Here is a 17,238-nt window from a genome sequence, read left to right as displayed (position 1 = left end):
GGTGTACGGCGTCCTTCTCGAAAGACGAATGTTCTCGAGCTTAAGGTGGTACTCGAGTCACCCGGATCACGTCAAACGTTGCGTGGAACATGGGAGTTGGTGGTACAGCTTGTTTCAGACCGGATGCCAGCGCATTTGCCTAGCACATTTATGGAAGACGAAAGATGGTGGAAGTCCCGAGGTAAAGGCAACAAAGGAACATGCTGGTAATTGAGATTGTGAGTCACTGAGGCCGTGTGCAAGCAGTACATGCCTTCTATCATTCTCTGAGAGCCACGATCAAAACAAGCCAATACCACAGACTCTTATTAGCCCCATTTATGATCCTTTTGCTGAGGTTCCCCCAACCCTTTTATCCCCCCTCTCAACTGCGGACCTCTGACCACATACACCACAGTGACCACACCTACTCTAGACATCCCGTCATTCAACCTCAAAAACAGGCGACGGCGACTGCAATTCCACAGCTCTTTCTGTCGTCGGTAGCTCAGACAGCCTGGCAGACCACTGCCACGGTAGTTCAGAGACCTCATCGGTCTTAGGAGACTGTACTGGTGCCTCATGAGTCTCTGGTGACCCATCAGACCCTGACTTCTCTGCAAGTCTTTTAGCCCTCCTTCGTTTCCACCAGAATGCCAAACAACCCAGTGCTAGAATAGCCAGGACTGGTCCTGCGGCGGCTCCGGCTATCCAGGCTTTTGAACCAGAGGAGGAGGAAGATATTGTAGGGACATTGGAGTCGTCGGCAGTAGGCTGTGGTTGAGATTCCAACCCGGAGATTGACGACGCGGGGCTTGCTGTCCCCGTTGTCATCTCGCTGTCTTGGGAAGAGGTTGTTGTTGCTGCTGTTGAAGTAAATGTGCCCGGGCTGCGATAGAGCGTAAAGTGGTGATCACCGGTGACGTCAACGGGCTCGCACCCGAAACTCACCCAGCTTAAGCTCGCTGAGGGATAGCTTTCGTAGATGGTGGTGGTGAGGCAGTAAGCTTCCCATCCGGTGCTGGGATGGTTAGATGCATGTTAGTCTTTTGTGTTGTTATGCGCTCAATGTACCCTACTACAGACATGGCAAGTACGCAAAAGTTTGTGCTTGTGCTAGTGCTGAAAGGCTTGGGATTGAACATACCATATTTGTGATTTTCCATTCGCAAAGTATTGCGTGATGGCCGAGCAAGCAGTCATCATCTCATCGTTGAACCAGACATCACCAGCAATCATGCAGGTGGCATAGGTGCTACTGACGTGAAAGGTGCTATCATCCGGGCATGTTAGCCACGATCCTGAGAGTCTGTTAGCTTTGGGCTTTCGCGCTTGGCTCATTCGCATCAAATATCAGACACGAGGGTTTTACTACAGGAACAGGACTCCTACTGGTTTGGGCCTGGAAATCAGTGGTGAAACCAATCAGACTCCTTGGTATTATGATTCCCTTTTGCGTATATGCAGTCCCCGCATAGACGCACCCAAGGAGTATGTACGGCAAAGACAAGCGAAGCGTCATGGTTGAAGTGAAGCAGAACAGATCGGGATGCACGAGGAGTCAGCAAGTGTTGAAGCGGAAGCAATGGAGGAAGACAAAGATGGGCAGAATGTATTGATTGAAGAGAGAAGAAGGGAGAGAGTGATCGTAAGGATCACGAGCGAGCTTATGTACATAACCCAAGTGGGGAACGATCTGGTAAGGCTGAGATGCGAATAACTTCAACAGCAAGCTCATGGAAAATGGCAAAATCCCAGCAAGTCAAAAACTCGGATCATGGAAGGAAAGGCTTAAGAGTGATCTTATAGAGCGATTGAAACGAAGTAAACAAGAAGAAAGTCTGCACATAGTGATTGGTACACAGACTCCGCCAAATGCGTAGTACCTTCGCCGTTCGATTCGCTTCGGCAATGCTTGAGCCCGTGTTTGGTTGCGTTGTACCTCGCCACCGCGCAACATGTGGAACCTTGTCTCTTTTTTTCCGTGGCATTGTCGTTCGATAGGCAAGGTTTGCCTCTGACAAGCGGCATGCTATTGCGCGGCTTAACAGAGATCAGGAACCGAGTTTTGATGAGTCGCATGGTCTGTATGAGCACCATCTCCACCCCACCATCGCCGTTGGTATCTCCTGCAGCATTAAAAATCGTGAAAAGGACCCAGGGCGTCTGCCTGGGAAGTTAATGTTGGCTTTGATGACGTAGCACTTACAACTGCAGAGGTAGATTTAGATCGCCGAGGTGGTAATTGGGCGTGTGCCGGAAAAAGATCAGAAAGCCGCTGCAGAGGGAGTGGCGGCGGAGGGGGATAAAGGTCTTGGTGAACATCAAGAGTTTGCATACTTGCTTGTCTTCGAACACTCCTCGCACCACTCGTGAACATTGATCTCCCATCACAGAACGGATACGAGAGTGTTGTGTTTGTTGGCGTAGCACTTAGAATCGTAGAGCTAGGTGGCCGATATAGCGACGGGGCGTCTGCCGGAAAACGACCAGAAAGCTGCTGCCGGGGAAACGGAACCGGAGTCAGATGGAGGTCTTGAATCTCTGGGGCCTCAACTGAACGGTGAACATCAGGTATACTTGCTTGTGTTTGAACACACCTTGCACCACTCGTGACGGTTGACCTGCCGTCACCAGAAACTTGAAGAACTTGGCCGTTGTTGCTGTTGTTGACTGGCTGAACTCCGGACTTCCTCCTGGTACCCAACCAGTATCCCAAGGCCCCGGCTATTATGGCAACAACTGGGCTGGCCACAGCACCGGCTATCCAGGCCGGCTTTACTGACGATAGAGAGTTGACAGGGACTTCAGGTTTAGTTGAGGAGGGCGTGGCCATACCGCCCGCTCCAGATGCCGGGCTCGGTTTACTTCCATTGGTAGTGTGTCTGGAGGTAACGGTGCTCGTGGGGATTGCTTCAATACCAGCAATAGGGATAGAGGAAGCAACAGCATTGGCCAAAGACTCATTAATCTCGCGAAAGGCGGTGTGAGCGCTCCAGTCGTTTCCACAGTCATAGACCAGCCAGCTGTTAGCGGCGTACGGCCAGGACTCGTAGATAGTAATTGAGACGCACTCAGCGTATGTGCGCGTGCTTTGACTCAGATAAGATAATTAGTTCGACTGTTCTTGGTTTCAAGGTAAGGTCCTGGGGATGCCTTTCTTGGATTGGACCGCGAGGTGACATATGGGCAAAGTCCAAGCGAGGCAAGAACATGGAACTTACCACGTTTGTGTTCGCCCGAATCTATCTGTAAGAGTCCTTGCATGACACCTTGTAGCAATGCCACACGACGTGGCCGTCGACGGACAGCACCCTCCATAGGTGCCCAAAGTCCAGAAGACAGAATCAGGTGAACAAGTTAGCGTGGACTCTGTAAATCCCGCTGTTAGATGCCCTTATTTGGCCATTTTCGTGATTGGGTTGATATGTTCAAAGTGGCATGAACTCACTTTGGCCATCTGCATGACGGTAAATGCCCTCAAAGTTCGGCGCGCGAGTGGTCGTTTGCGAAACTGCTAGATTGATGACTGTCCAGAACGTTGTGAAGTAGAGCCAACTGCATAAGGGCTGGGAAAATCGTGTCCGTCTAGCCATGAGGTCGCTTATAGACACGATGGGCGGGGGAATCTGATGGGAGCGCACTGCAACAGTTCATCGTAAAGAGAGTATTCGCGGAGGAGAAAAGGAGAGAGGGGTGGCAAGAAGGATGTCTTGATGCCTGGAGAGCCGAGAAGGCCTTGTTAATGGGTGATCAAGGGATCGAATTAATGACACAGTCGAGTCTCAGGGGTGCTTCGGTCAAGCCGCAAAAGTGGAAGTTTTCCCAGACTTCAGCGACTACCGGTGTTGAAGTCATGGTCAGCAGAAGCTTTGAAGCTCTGGGGTTGGCCTTTGCGCGCAATCCAAGGTCCACTCGCCAAACATACGACGGCAAGTGCACCATTGCTCTTCCTTTCAGTCAACAAAGAAGCATGGCATTGAGCTAGGTACGTCCAGTAAGAGATGGAAGATGAGTGTTACGATCCAACCAAAGTTATGTAAGGTAGCTAGATATATAGACCAATCAGGTTGGACCCGAAGGCCCGAAGGCTTCGGGTCCCCGGGTCCGTAGTATTGGAGGACCCGAAAGGTTCGGGTCCTCGGGTCCAGTACACCGGGTCCAGGGAAGAGCAGTATAAAAGAAGGCCTCCCGGCCTTCGTTTATAAGGCTCTTCAGCAAGCAATAGCTATCAAAATCTACCAGTACCTTTCGGCTACTACTCTGTTACTCTATTGTTCTATCCCAGCGATAATACTCCTGTGCTTGTAACGGTTCGTCAAAATGAGTCTGGCTTTCACTGACCAAACAGGCACCGTACTTCCCCTTCATGTTAGTCGGGGTTACGGCAGGCGCAAATAAACAAACAAACAAACCCTTACCGAATTTTCTGTTCCGACACAACGACATGCACGTCTTGATTGGACGAGATTGCCCTTAACTTCCCGCATTCCATTTCCACAAGCCTTCTCATTATCCATATCATTGTTACGGCCGAGTTACGGTCCGATGCCACCAAATCAGTCAACTGACCTGCATCAACACCATTATTTCCACCACTCCACCCTCCCATCCCACTGCCTTCACTCATCATCGGAAATTACCCAGTGTCTTCTCCATCGCCGCATTCCCCTGCCCCATTACCACCCGATAGTCAAAGCTCTTCCGCAGCTCAAACCAACTGATACTCTTCAAGCACGGATACGCACTCAGATCATCGCTCGCCAACGCCTTCAGCCAGCTCTGCTTCAGCTCGGCAGTATCCGGCTTCGTCGCCGTCTCGGGAATCACAAAGTGCTTCCGATACTTCTTCGCATACGCCTCATAGAACCCGCCATAAATGTTCCGGAAGTTGGCCGTCGTCTTGCTCGCATAGATGTCCATACCAACTATGTCGACGTACTCTGGCCCGGGCCACCACTCCTCGTACAGATCCATGGTCTTGGCGTTGTTCGGACACCAGAACATCATACAACCCTCGATATCTTTGACGGCGGAGTGGACGGTGCGCCACGCTTTGACGAACTGAGTCGAGTTGCCGCGGTACGTACCCGGGCGAACGTACCAGTTCATCTCGTGCGCGAAGCGCAGCCAGACTTCAATGCCTTGGTCGGTGAATTGCCTGACAACCTTGGCAATGTCAGCGGCGATGGCGGGGGTGACTTCATTGAATGAAAGACCATTGGGCATGACGGAGGCAATGAGGGCGGCCCCGGTGCCTTTGATCTCGTCGAGGTGGCGTAGGAGTTGGTGCCCATCGAAGCCGTCGGGAGAGTTGATCTGCGAGAAGATGGAGACGGTGCTGGCGTTGGCGTGGTGGCCAGTTGCCCGATTGATCATGGAGATATTATCTCCACGCTCAATATCAGGATTCCAACCCCAGTAGACGCCGTTACGGCCGCGCAGGCCGGGGTGATATGGTGAGTCGTTTGGAGAACATGGTTCCTGCTTTGTGTCAGTTCCAGATACGTCTCTTTGTTCGCGAAAAGTGTAATAACTCACCCTGAACCATAGCAAAGGATTGATGGGAGTCTTTGCGAGTGTCTCTTGCCAAAGGACACTGAAAAGCAACAGGAGTGGCAGGTACATCTTGTCGTTTCGTTGAGTGTCACGCCCTCCGACGGACTAAGGAAGTGGACAATGTCTCGAGTTTTTAACTGTTTCAGCAGCTCATTGTCGTCGTCCTTCAACGGAGAAAAGAAGCAAACATGACATCCAAGAATGAAAGCGGTGGAGGCTTGGAGGTTCAAACAAAGAACAGCTGAAAACCCCATATCTCCACCAGATCGGTGAGCACCCGGATCTAGTAGAAATGAAGACGTGTCGATCCGCGCCTGATTCTGAATGTCGTCAGGCACTAGCAGGCCAGGATCGCCGACTAGCTCAAATCCCCGCCACTATCTTAAAGGATTGGTCAATTGGTTCCCACGAAATCCGCACTTATCACGCCAAGCCCGCAAGAGGCTGATTTGTCTCGGTGATGCGGTGTGATCTTCATGTCGGTTTAAACATTTAACCTTCTTTTCAACATGTTTGAAATGCCGCTCGAGTTACACGTTCGGCGGCCCTTGCATGGCGTTGAAGGCGATTTGACGAACTGATGCAAGTTAAAGTGCCGACATAATCGGGACCAGGAAGCGAGTTGTCTTATTGCCATGCATGTCTCACATTCGCATGGAATCGGCAGACCGGTTCGTTCCTTGGTGTTTGTGTTTGATTTGACGGCATGGGAGATTCGAGATCCAAATCTGGCTCGTGATTGTCTATTAGCTGAAGCGGCTGAACCGAGTCTGTTTGCTTGCCCCTGTCCAGGAACCGTTCGAACAAAGCCACAGCGTCATAGCTGGGTGTGGGTGTGATAGAACGTGGGATGTGCGATATGCACTCAATATGTGCACTACGGAAGTTTCAATCCGTTAACGGCTAGTCGCCATGTTCGAGAGTGGTTGCATGATGCAAGTATCGCTCTGTTGTGTTCGTGTCACGTACCGGATCAAAGTGTTTGTGTGGTGCCTCATCCAGGGTTTCCATTGGCTTGGGTCTATGTGCTTCTGAAAGCGCGGAACATCGGACAGCTGTTCTAGAAGAGTAAGTTTCCTACGATTCACCTTTGGCAGGGGCAATTTGATGAAGCTCTTAGGTGTTGTTGTCAACTGCAAGTTTGATATCTTCGGTGATTATAGAGGTCTCGGGGCATCTGTCTTGCTGATGCATCAGTATTTGTCGACACCCGACATACAGAGATTCGCTGAGGGTAAGCCTTTTCACTTATAACTCAGGCCCACGGCGTCCTTTTACGCACACAAAGAGCCTAGCAACGTACCATATTTTTTCCTCGATGTCACCATTCTGGCACACCTTCTTGAGCCGAGACTTTTCCGACCCTCATAACACAACCATCAAAGAAAATGAAATAAGTTCTCCAGATACCACAATGAGCTCCTACTCTAAACACGGTGCAGTCGGTGGTAGCTGCTGTTCAGTCGACTCCGGCTCCTCAGCATCAGGTTCTTCCGGCCCTTCGGGCACTTCCGGCTCCGGAAACGTCTCTTCGTCGGGAGGTAGCACCTCGGGGTCCTCCAGTACATCAACTGGTGGGTCGACGACTAGTCAGGGGTCCAAAGGTAGCACCTGGGGCAGCAGTGGAAGAACTGGTAACTCGAGCAGAGGCTTTACTAGCAAGTAGGGGATGATCTCTAGAACACAATCCGCTCTAGGAAAGGGATAGACGCCGGAATGTCAAACTAGCAGCTTTAGGGTTAAAATAAAGGAACTATGATCATGTCAATGATGTTTCAATCGTTGTTGGGTCTAGACTGAGAGTTCCTCTACGTACCTCATTGTTAACAATCCAAACCCCATTGACAGGTGGATATGCGCAATGTTTGGTCTTTAAGTGTAGCCTTCTTTCATCGTCTCTGCTTTTGTAACGCAAGCGTGAGCTCTCGGCGGTGACTGTGGCATCGGAGTAGTTCGAGTCTCAAGAGACACTGCTGGTCGTAGATAGCTTCTTGACTTCGGCTTGGACGCAACCGGATGGAAACTTTCAGTATTAGGTCTGTCACAAAGCAGAACGGCAACGGCAGCTGACCACTTACGCTACTAACTTATTAGCACGCTGGCTGTAGCTCCCAACATAAAAGGTGCCTTCTGCTCACCACAGGTGAACCCCTCAGATCTTCCACTTCACAATTCCAAGCCTAACAGAACCAGTCAATAAACCCACACAAGTACTTCCACCACCAACATGAGCTCCTCAGACAAAGAATCATCCTCCTCCAGCGGCAGCAGCTGGTTAACCACCCGCGACAGCGGTTCGAGTACCGACTCTAGCAACAGCTCAGGCACCTCCCAGGGTTTTGCCACAATCTCTCCTGGCGTGGGAAGCGCCGGAAACACGACGGTGGGCGGATCGACTGATAGGTACTACTATAGTGGGGGCCCTGCAGGAGGTAGTACCACTGGTGGTGGAGGTTCTAGTGGCCATACCACTAAATAATTGCTTGGTGTTCATATGGCTCGATTGTGTAGATCAGGTAGTTGCTGAGAGACTGGACGACTTCCGCTTTGTTGGGCCGGGTCGATAGCTGAGGTATAGGTCATGAAGACCATGGAGAAACCTAGTCTGACCTGTGAAAAAGGGAAGTAGCGTTGAGTTGTATTCGAGAAAAATAAAACGAATTATGGCAAGAGGCAGTGTTAGCTTCATGTTCAAGAACTGGGTTTTGAGTGTTGTGATGCATGAACTGGACTTGACTTCGTCACAACGGTGTTTGGCATCCGGCCCTTCCCGGGTAGCCCGCACTTTCCTGTCTCATTCATGAGGAGTAAGTGATTGTTGGCAACATGAGAAACGTTTGGTCATCCCTCAAGGGCTGCAAGATCGTTTGCAGTCCGCTTGTCCTTACGGCTTCCTTTGCTGATAACGCTTGGTGAATCCAACACATCAGTCCTGATATTTCACACACCACCAAACCCGGAGTCCCTCCTCCAACCCGTCATCTCCGGGAAGAATGTCCAGATGAACCACGATCACTCGCTCATGGCCGAACATCAGGGACAAACATCTCGTCAACAACTCGAGCCTCAACTATAAGGACACTCAAGCCTATAAGACTCAACCCCTTCCCTGCCCACAGAATCTCTCAAACTATCATCACACATCCACACTTCCACATCCTCAAATCCCAAATACCTACCCACATCAACCCCAAGTTTCCAACAAACACCGTCAAGATGAGCTCCAACAATTCCGGTTCCGGTTTTACCGGCGGCTACAACCTCACAGGCGGCTGCATCTCTACCACTCGTAACTCCAGCTCGGGCAATACTTCAGGCAATACCGTCAGTTCTTCTTCTTCCTCGTCCAACTCCTCTATCTCTCGTCACGACAGCGGTTACGCCACGGGCGGCGGTGGCGGATCGTCTTCCAGCTCCGGTGGCAGCAGCGCTGGTGGGTCGAGTGGGTATCAGGGTGGCAGTAGTGGGGGTAGCACCGGTGGAGACTAATTGCGTTTGGTATGCTTTGGAGAAGTGGAATGAACTTGGAGTTCAAGGAATGATGTTGACTTGAAGGACCGGGGGGAATCATAAGGTGATAGGGCTGGAGATGGATTGAAAGCGGAGGCGAAGCATCCGATAGTCAAAACAATACAAGATAGCCCTGAGGGATCTGGGTCTCCTGTGACTTGTATGTTCCGTGGCGTTTACCATCAACGGTCGTGCTCACGCTGGCGAACATCACTCACTCGCATATAAAACACCACCTCCACCACCTTGTACCTCCCAAACTTCCACTTGGAATTACCATCAACGGATGTCACTACTCTCCACTATTTCCATCCATACGCAAGATACTTGAACGTCCGTACCGATTCTTCCAACTCCCACATCTTACTACCTTCCGGGCCTCTGAGTCCTCTAACTCGCCCGCTAACCCGCAGTTCAGTTCACAGCCTCATCTTGGATATTACCCGAAAATGGCCGTTCTCACTCCCTCGGTGAACAATAATGAGTACAAGTGGAAGAAACCCAAGCGCGAAAGCCGTTCAGGGAGTCCTTACGAAAGGCCATCCAATTCCGGTAGTTCTGGGTCTGGTTCTAGCGGTTCTGGCACCGGTAACTCGAGCGCCGGCAATACTAACACAGGCTCTGGGGGTTCGGGGTCCGGTAGCTCTGGCTCTGGCTCTGGCTCTGGCTCAGGTACTTCGAGGTCTAGTTCGTATGCTAGCGGTTCAGTGGCTCGTCGGGAACTGGTGAGAAGGACTCTGTATGTAGACAGCTTGGTGTTGATCGCCTAGGGGTATGTTGGGAAAAACTGGAGAAAGACGAGAATGCTGAAAGGTAAAGAATTCGTGGAAAGCCAGTGGGACGAAATGAAAGCGATGAGATAAGGAATAATAGCCCCACACAAGACAGAAAGTATGAAGCTTGTTCCAGTACATGTACCACCTTATCTGTTTCGTGCTTCCATACTGCCACGAGGCATCTGCGCAATACGTCCCCTCAATCATTGCCGCTGGTGCTTGATGAGATCTCAGTAAATTGCCGTAGCTTGGGGCCTAAGAGCACAAACCTCACTCGAGTGTCGCAGCCGCATTGGTCATTTATGCCAAACCATCCAGACCGCCAGAACCAAACAGCCGAACGGAAGCCACTTGGCGCTGGCAAACCATACATGTACCACCACAAGGTCGAGGATGTTCAACGATGGATATGCTCAACGCAAACATCACCCACTCGAGGATATAACAGCCTCGAGACTTCCACAAGCCCAGGCTCCAACTCATCATCAGCCAGTTCCACCACTCTCTTCCCCTTCCCAAATTCCCGACCAGAAGCAGACACTTGTCCGTAAGGAATTCTTCCCGAACCCCTAGCTTTGACTTCCCCTGACTTCCCACAGCCTGGCATCCTCTTCTCAGTCACTCACCCATCCATACAACTACAAAATGACCGTCCTCACTCCCCCCAAGCTCGACGATGAGTACAAGATACCAATCGCCCAGGCTGGTTATTTCGGATACAGCTCCCGCGGGGGGTCATCTGTTGGTTCTAGTGGTTCGAGGTCCGGTGATTCGGGTTCCAGCGGTTCAGGTACGAGTGGCTCGGGCACCAGCGGTTCTGGTTCCGGTGGTTCCGGATCAAGCAGTGGTGGTCAGGGCACTTCCAGCTCTGGTTCTCGTTCTAGTTCTGATTCAACCTCTGGAAACAGTGGCGGTTCATCCGGTGGCAATTTGAGCTCGGGAAGTGCTGATAAGGAGAAGAAGTAGTTTGCTTTCGGGTGCCTGGGCGCAGGCTAGGCGGGCAGATAATGTGAAGTAGCGATGAAGAGCGAGGAGGTGTGTGAAGACCCAGTTCAGTCACTAGACTGTGAAGTGAAAGAAGCGTATCGAGTTGACCATGCGCGTTCCCGCCTCGATCTGTGTCATTGTTGCGGTCCCGTATTGTCGGTGTCGTGCCGCCTTGAAATGGAGAGTTTTTGGTGACTTTCGCGTCAAACTGCTGTCCACAAGCCGCCTCCCTACCAACGACGCACTCGCATCAAACACCGGCCTAGTTTGCCCCCGCTTCCTGATCATCACCCCTGAGAAAGCAACCGTTATGACCTCCGGTGATCTGATGTCCGAAGGCACCTCGGTGACTCGGTCAATACTACTCACGACCTGATACCAACAGTCCAAGGCAAACTCGCCTGAGCCCATACTTTTACGGACCGAATTCCGAACAGCATGTGTTCAAAAATACACTCTCAAGAATCGAGGTCAAGGCCACTTGACACTGACAAACCCGTCGACCAACAACATCGAGAACGCCAACGACTGACCTCTGATCTCATCCCGTCCCTTCCGTGTCTAGGCAGCCGTTTGTCGACGCATCACGGCCTCCGACGCCATAGCATCATCAGCGCTCACCCGAGCACGCAAAGAGGACGCCGATGCTGCTAACTCGAGCATATAAGCCCCATTCTCACCCTCCAACTCCCAGCTTTCTTCACTATCCACCATCACTTCCACATCCACAATCCGCATCCAATCCAGACACCAGACCTAGTCCAGCCTCAGAGCAGTAAGCCTTCCCATCACCCAGCACCCTGCCCATAACATGACAGTGATCCTTTCAGCCAGCAACAGAACCCAAGTTACCCCATCAAAACCCCAAACCCAACTCAACTCAAACATCAAAATGTCTTCCGCCACTCCCCAAAAGAACACCACCAACGATGCCACCGCCGGCCTGAACGACGAATCGCGCGGCTACCCCAAGCCCATCGGCCCTAAGCCTCCCCCCAAACCTACCCGTGAGGGTGGTGAGGCTGCTGATAGCCAGAGCACTGAGGAGAAGAAGGAGTAGGATGATGCCATTGGCGTGAGTGACGGCGCGAAGGACGGCACGAAGGGCGCTAGAGGCGAAAGGAGTGGAAAAGATGAGGCGGAGTGTTGGTGTCAGTAGGCAGTAGGCAGTAAGTCTAGGGATTGTCGTTTGAGAGAGCAGGAGATGGGGAAGTTGGAAGATGAAAACAGGGTTCGCAAGGGGAAAGTCTTGAACTGCGTTGTGAGAGCGGAAAAGGGATGAAAGGGAAGTAAAAGGCTGATAAGTAACGAAAGACGACCAGGGAAAGGCAAAGAAGAACCAAGGAAGTCTGACTCCGGACACATGCACATAACACCCGAGTCTAGAAGAGAGAAATAAAATGTCCCGAGTTCACCACTCCTTCCGTTGCACCAATGCACTCGCAATATGGATGTATGTCTTAGACATGTGTCCATTGTTCGCTTCTCATCTCAACGTCCATGCAATGTCTGTCTTGTGTTGTCTCGTCTCATTCCTCCCCGTCACCGAAGCTCCCTTGGAATGCTGGGTTGTTATTTTGTTTCGTGGTTTTGTTTTGCTGTTTTGTTTTGCTCTCTTCCTCAGTACCTCTCATAATTCGCGGGGCAGTAATTTTCCGCTCACTCGAGCGGAAATGCGTGTTGATACATAGCCTCGAATCGTCGAGATGCCCAACGGCGAGAATGTGATAGTTAGTTGTCAAAAGCCGGCTTTGGCCGCTCGAATGCTCGTTTCATTCTCACCGGGTGCCCATTGTACGGCTTCATGCGCGGAAGTCATATGTTCATCAAGCCGCAATGGGATGTAGCAAAGCTGTGGGGAAAAGAGTGAATCACCGTTGTCGCCGTGGTGACCGCTGTGGATGTTGATCCAATTTCGGTTGGTGTCGGTCAAATGTTGGAAGAATTGAGATTCGAATTTGATGTTGCTCGGTTCCGCCTCTCCTGGCGCGCCCGGACCCGGAGCCGGAAGGAGCCGTGGAGTGGGCGGGGTGGAACCGGAGGGGTTCTTCCGGCCGGTTGGCTGTTGTGTTGCTGTTAGTGGTCTATTTTACACTAGCAGCTCGCTGCAATAGAGATTGACCTAGCTGATAATGGCTGTTAGTGGCTTCAAAGTTGAAAGCTAAGAAACTCTGCCCTACAGCGCATGCAAGCACTGCGCCTCCCCCAGAACCCCCAGATCACCACTGCAGCCGGCCTCTACCATCTTTCGACAGTGTCCACAACCCCTACAGCTGTATAGTAGTGTCCACACCCGCTGTAACCTGAGTACCGGTACTTCCTGCACGACTTCCTTTTTCGCTCTGCAGGCCTGCACAACGGACTTTCCCGCTCACATTCGATGTCCACTGTTGATCTGCAATCTCGATCACCACCAGATTTTACCAAGAAAAAGAAAATAAGCTTTTGTGATTTCCTTTTCCTTGATCATTGCGCAGATCAAAAGCAATTCTGGCACCTTTTTAGAAAACAGATTGTCGCTGTCAGTCTTGTTGTCATATACACATCATCACGGACCTTTCCGTCGCCCTTTTAGACAGATGCTCACCCACGGAGGACGGTCTTTCAGGGAACCCTTCATCGGACAATGGAAATGCTCTTTCAAAGAGATCGCAAGAGCCTTTGCCGATTCTCTTTAAGAGGATTGACAATGCCCCGGCCCGTTTGCTCATTGTTCTCATCACCGGTACCGGAAGAGAAAGAGAGAATCTCGACAGACAGAGGTGATTTGGTCATTGGTTACCGTTATGAGCCTCATTATCACATATGCTATCGGTGACATTGCGGCCCACTTGGCATGAAGGAGCGTGCGAGTTTTGGGAGATTGAGGTTTTTGGGAAATTGCACTCACGATGATTGTAGCGAGCGGTAGCGGCAGCGATAGTAAGGGCAAATTTGCGCAGCAGTGAAGCAGTGAAGCAGCGAAATGTCTCACGTAATATCCCAATTGCGCTCATCTCACGAGAATCATCACATCATATCCATCGTGCCCAAATGACCGTTGCTACTCTCGTCAAAACCACACGCGAGAAACACTCAACACCATATATGCAAACATAAACATTAGATACGAGACATGCACCAAAAGTAGAACAAGAATAACTTTGGAGGAGGAAAGATTCAGATTCGGGGTATATCATCTCAAGAACGCCAGAAGCCTTTTCGCCAGTAAACACGCGTTGAAACTCCGGTACCAAAACGAACACACCGTTTTTGATTGATATCCTGGTATTCCTTCTTCTCATAAAACCTCCTCCACCTCCTTCATCTCTCTCCTAAAAAGTCTCCTTCCCCAAGGCGTGCAAAGATTCCCTCCCTCCCTCCGTCCGTTCTCCAGCCTGCGTATCCAAAATCCGCTTCCTGGTTCAAAAATCATATTCATTCCATATTCATCAACATGTACCCAAAACAAAAAAGTTCCTCAACTCTCTCCAAAAAAAAACCGCATCATCAAAAAAGAAAAGCTGGGTATAAGACCCTCATATCGTGCATGAGGGCATAGCGATCATTGAGCTCGCGAGAGGTGAAGTAAAGAGGATTAAAGGGGCACAAGTGCCCCAAAGTCCAGCCAGAAAAGCAAAAACAAAGCAAAAACCATATTGCGCAAGTCCCAGTGTGTGTGTGTATGTCCCCTTTCCCCGTAGATGAGAAGTGAAGTAAGCCACTGGCGCAAAAGGCCAGTTAAGTAAGAGCAAAAAAACAAGAGGGGGTATCGAAGTGAGTAATTTGGTCGTTGCATGGGTTCGTCGTGTTCGTTAACCGCAAGCGGTGAAAAATGTTGTATGTAAGTGTAAAAAGGGTTTTTGGGGGAAAGGGGGGAAAACAGGAGGGGGACTTGACATAGGAACTTGCGACAAAGGAGAAGTGGTTTTTGTTTTTGTTTGGTTTGCTGGAATGAACGAATTGAAGTATTAAAATGCAAAGCTTGTAGCCAGTAGAGTTGTAAGGCGGGTTCCCTTTCGTGAGACAGAGAACCCAACTCTAACTTGTGAAGGTGAAAGTATGAACATTGGTATGTTTGTGAAGACCAAAAGGTGGTTTGTGTGTGGTGATTGACTCCGACGACGTGCGCCGAAGCCAGAGAGGGTGATGCGGCGTTGCATGCTCGCGCCAGGTAAGGCGGGGAGCAATGCAGAAAACAAAGAAAAGAGCTGAGGTGATGTTTCGCATCGAAGAGTTCGGGTGGTTTGTGGCAGTGATGTAGAACGGATCTTGTTGTTTGTGTCCATGTGTGTGACAGTGTGCTTTCCTTGTCGCCGACGACAAAGTAAAGCTCCTCCTCCCCTCCCCTAGTTCATGATCCAACCACGAGCCCACGGCACCACCACCTTAGAGCATCACAGCAGCAACCGCACCGGCCACCATCGCGACAGCAGCGTGCGACAGACCACCCATGCCACCGACAGCGGCGTTGGTCGACTCGGTAGGCGCCGCGCTCTCGGTGACGGTGGGGGCATCGGCACCGGTGGTGATGGCAATGATGGGCGATAGCGTGGGCTGGGAGAAGTGGGTGTTGGTGGTGGTGAAGACGACGGTGCTGTTGCCGCTGATGGAAACGACGGTGGAAATCTCGGGACGCGTCAGGGTGACGGTCTTGGTGAGAGTGGCATAGCTGGTCATGGTGGTGGTGGAAAGGTTGGGTTGCTCGCTGGCGGAGGCCATGAGTGGGAGGGCGGCAAGGACCGCGAGGATGGAGGTGGTGAACTGCATTTTGTCTGATTTGTTTTGGATTGGAGACCGATTCCGTCCTTTTTCTGCCTTTTTCCTTATTGCGATTGAAGCTCTCAAAGCTCTTTTTGGATATTTCCCTTTCGCGCGCGACGTGTCGGTACGGTTAACGTAAGTATGTATGAGAAGTATCGGTGAGATATTGTGTTTGTCTGTTGTTTGCGACGGGATTGATGATTTACGGTATTCGTGACTCGTAAACGAGGTTGGTGTGTTGTTAAAGAATGACTGGCCTGAACACTTCAAGTATTCAAAGGTCGGAGAGGTGTTTTGATTGCTCTTGAAGAGTATATAACATAGGACTTTGCCAACGAAGCCTGTGGGTGAGCGGATGAAGTAAGAAAAGTGGAAAAGAGGAAAAGGGAGCGGGATGGGGCAGCATGGGTTCAGGAGGAGAAAAGAGATTGTCTGGATCCATGCCGAGTCTGGGGTCGGTCAACTAGGCCAACGAACTAGGTCCGACTAGGTGCCGGTATGGGAATGGCGCGCATTGTTGCGAAATTGCCTTTGTTGACGCCAAGAACAAAAGTCAGTAGTACCTGGCCTTTTTGGGCAACCACAAAGGGAAGCTCATGACAATCAAATGCAGGAACCGCTTTGTCCACCAGAGGGTTCTGATTGGCTGGACTCCCACAGACCGTCTGTTCCTGCAGGTATTCGGTACCACCAAGACAGGCACTCTCACCAGCCAAGACGTTGCAAAAGACACCTCGCGCGGCAGGTATCAGGCACCTCATTTCCAAGGGAAAAGCTTGCAGGAAATTGCGCTTCTCTTTAGCCTCTGTTGACTTTTGTCTCTTTCCCCAGAATTTTCTGATCCCGACTCTTTTGAGACGAACATGGTCCGTGGGCGAGGGCATTTCGGGAACCCTTGGTTTTCGGGCCTATATCGCGGGCTGAATGGGAGGAATTAAAACGACGATGGCGTCGGGTTAAAGATGGGCTTTGTGTTTACGCGAAAGGGGGAAAGAATGCGCCAATGTGGGCGTGCAATGGCTGAATGGGCTGTGCTTGTTCCCATTGTTGACATCTTCAGAAGTCCAGATTCCAAACTTCAATTTGCCAGCTTTGGCGATGAGAGCCTCGATGTTTGTCTCGACCACGCTTGCACGCTTTATCGCTGATCCCACCTTACAACACCAGGTTCCAGCAAATTATCACCGACAGAACCACATCTCCAGCGCAATCCACTGATGACGACGTTGGTGGCGTGAGTGGTTTGGGGATGTTTCTTCACCTCAGACACACCTCTAGGGCGAAAAGTGTAATTTGCGTAATTTGGTCGGCGGCAGGGAGTTCCCGTCTGTGATTGTTGCGTGGATTTGCGCCGTCCACTGGACGCAGAACACACGCAAGCGAAGCGATTCCTACGCCGCCCACGCCGCCAGTTCAGTGAGCTTGCCGTCTTGCCCGCTCTCGAATTTTCATTGGTTCAAACCTCAAGGTGGATCGTGCGGGGATGGAAAGTCAGGAAAGCCGGGAAGGAGAATGGTACCTGGCGCTAAACCGTTTCCGGCTCTTCCTCCCAGGCTCCCAGGTACTTTCGGGAGACAAACCCCCAATTGGCAATTCAACCTTTCAAATTGACTTTTGACGGTGAAGAGCCTCCTTTGACTGCTTTGAGTGGCTTTTGTCGCTCTTTTCGTCAAGATCTCCTGCT

At 51.0% G+C, this 17,238-nt stretch overlaps 7 protein-coding genes across 7 annotated transcripts; 4 read left to right on the top strand and 3 right to left on the bottom strand.

Annotated features, from left to right (window-relative positions):
* Nucleotides 1-423: 423 nt before the first annotated feature.
* Nucleotides 424-1,799, bottom strand: SMAC4_09099 (uncharacterized protein; the record flags this gene model as incomplete). Its single annotated transcript, XM_003345010.2, has 3 exons — nucleotides 1,372-1,799; nucleotides 1,127-1,280; nucleotides 424-1,000 (listed from the first exon to the last, which is right to left on the bottom strand). The coding sequence occupies exons 1-3, from the start codon at nucleotides 1,499-1,501 to the stop codon at nucleotides 424-426; spliced, it is 861 nt and encodes a 286-aa protein (XP_003345058.1). The 5' UTR covers nucleotides 1,502-1,799.
* Nucleotides 1,800-4,233: 2,434 nt separating this feature from the next.
* Nucleotides 4,234-5,962, bottom strand: SMAC4_09100 (uncharacterized protein). Its single transcript, XM_003345011.2, has 2 exons — nucleotides 5,521-5,962; nucleotides 4,234-5,463 (listed from the first exon to the last, which is right to left on the bottom strand). Exons 1-2 carry the CDS (start codon nucleotides 5,605-5,607, stop codon nucleotides 4,609-4,611), a joined length of 942 nt encoding a protein of 313 aa, XP_003345059.1. The 5' UTR covers nucleotides 5,608-5,962; the 3' UTR covers nucleotides 4,234-4,608.
* Nucleotides 5,963-7,765: 1,803 nt separating this feature from the next.
* On the top strand, nucleotides 7,766-8,199 carry SMAC4_09101 (uncharacterized protein; the record flags this gene model as incomplete). Its single annotated transcript, XM_003345012.2, has 1 exon — nucleotides 7,766-8,199. The coding sequence occupies one exon, from the start codon at nucleotides 7,766-7,768 to the stop codon at nucleotides 8,015-8,017; it is 252 nt and encodes an 83-aa protein (XP_003345060.1). The 3' UTR covers nucleotides 8,018-8,199.
* Nucleotides 8,200-8,754: 555 nt separating this feature from the next.
* On the top strand, nucleotides 8,755-9,818 carry SMAC4_09102 (uncharacterized protein; the record flags this gene model as incomplete). Its single annotated transcript, XM_003345013.2, has 2 exons — nucleotides 8,755-8,980; nucleotides 9,467-9,818. The coding sequence occupies exon 2, from the start codon at nucleotides 9,498-9,500 to the stop codon at nucleotides 9,816-9,818; it is 321 nt and encodes a 106-aa protein (XP_003345061.2). The 5' UTR covers nucleotides 8,755-8,980; nucleotides 9,467-9,497.
* A 651-nt stretch (nucleotides 9,819-10,469) lies between these two features.
* On the top strand, nucleotides 10,470-10,913 carry SMAC4_09103 (uncharacterized protein; the record flags this gene model as incomplete). The annotated part of the gene is made up of 1 exon (XM_003345014.2): nucleotides 10,470-10,913. The coding sequence occupies one exon, from the start codon at nucleotides 10,470-10,472 to the stop codon at nucleotides 10,788-10,790; it is 321 nt and encodes a 106-aa protein (XP_003345062.1). The 3' UTR covers nucleotides 10,791-10,913.
* A 709-nt stretch (nucleotides 10,914-11,622) lies between these two features.
* Nucleotides 11,623-11,871, top strand: SMAC4_12935 (uncharacterized protein; the record flags this gene model as incomplete). The annotated part of the gene is made up of 1 exon (XM_066091169.1): nucleotides 11,623-11,871. The coding sequence occupies one exon, from the start codon at nucleotides 11,623-11,625 to the stop codon at nucleotides 11,869-11,871; it is 249 nt and encodes an 82-aa protein (XP_065945461.1).
* A 3,308-nt stretch (nucleotides 11,872-15,179) lies between these two features.
* SMAC4_09104 (uncharacterized protein) lies at nucleotides 15,180-15,560 on the bottom strand (the record flags this gene model as incomplete). The annotated part of the gene is made up of 1 exon (XM_003345015.1): nucleotides 15,180-15,560. The coding sequence occupies one exon, from the start codon at nucleotides 15,558-15,560 to the stop codon at nucleotides 15,180-15,182; it is 381 nt and encodes a 126-aa protein (XP_003345063.1).
* Nucleotides 15,561-17,238: the final 1,678 nt, after the last annotated feature.

Source organism: Sordaria macrospora, chromosome 1 (assembly GCF_033870435.1).
Source record: "Sordaria macrospora chromosome 1, complete sequence".
In the NCBI taxonomy this organism is placed as follows: Eukaryota; Fungi; Ascomycota; class Sordariomycetes; order Sordariales; family Sordariaceae; genus Sordaria; species Sordaria macrospora.
Note: the sequence above shows the minus strand (reverse complement) of the source record. Positions and strands in the feature narration are given on the sequence as shown.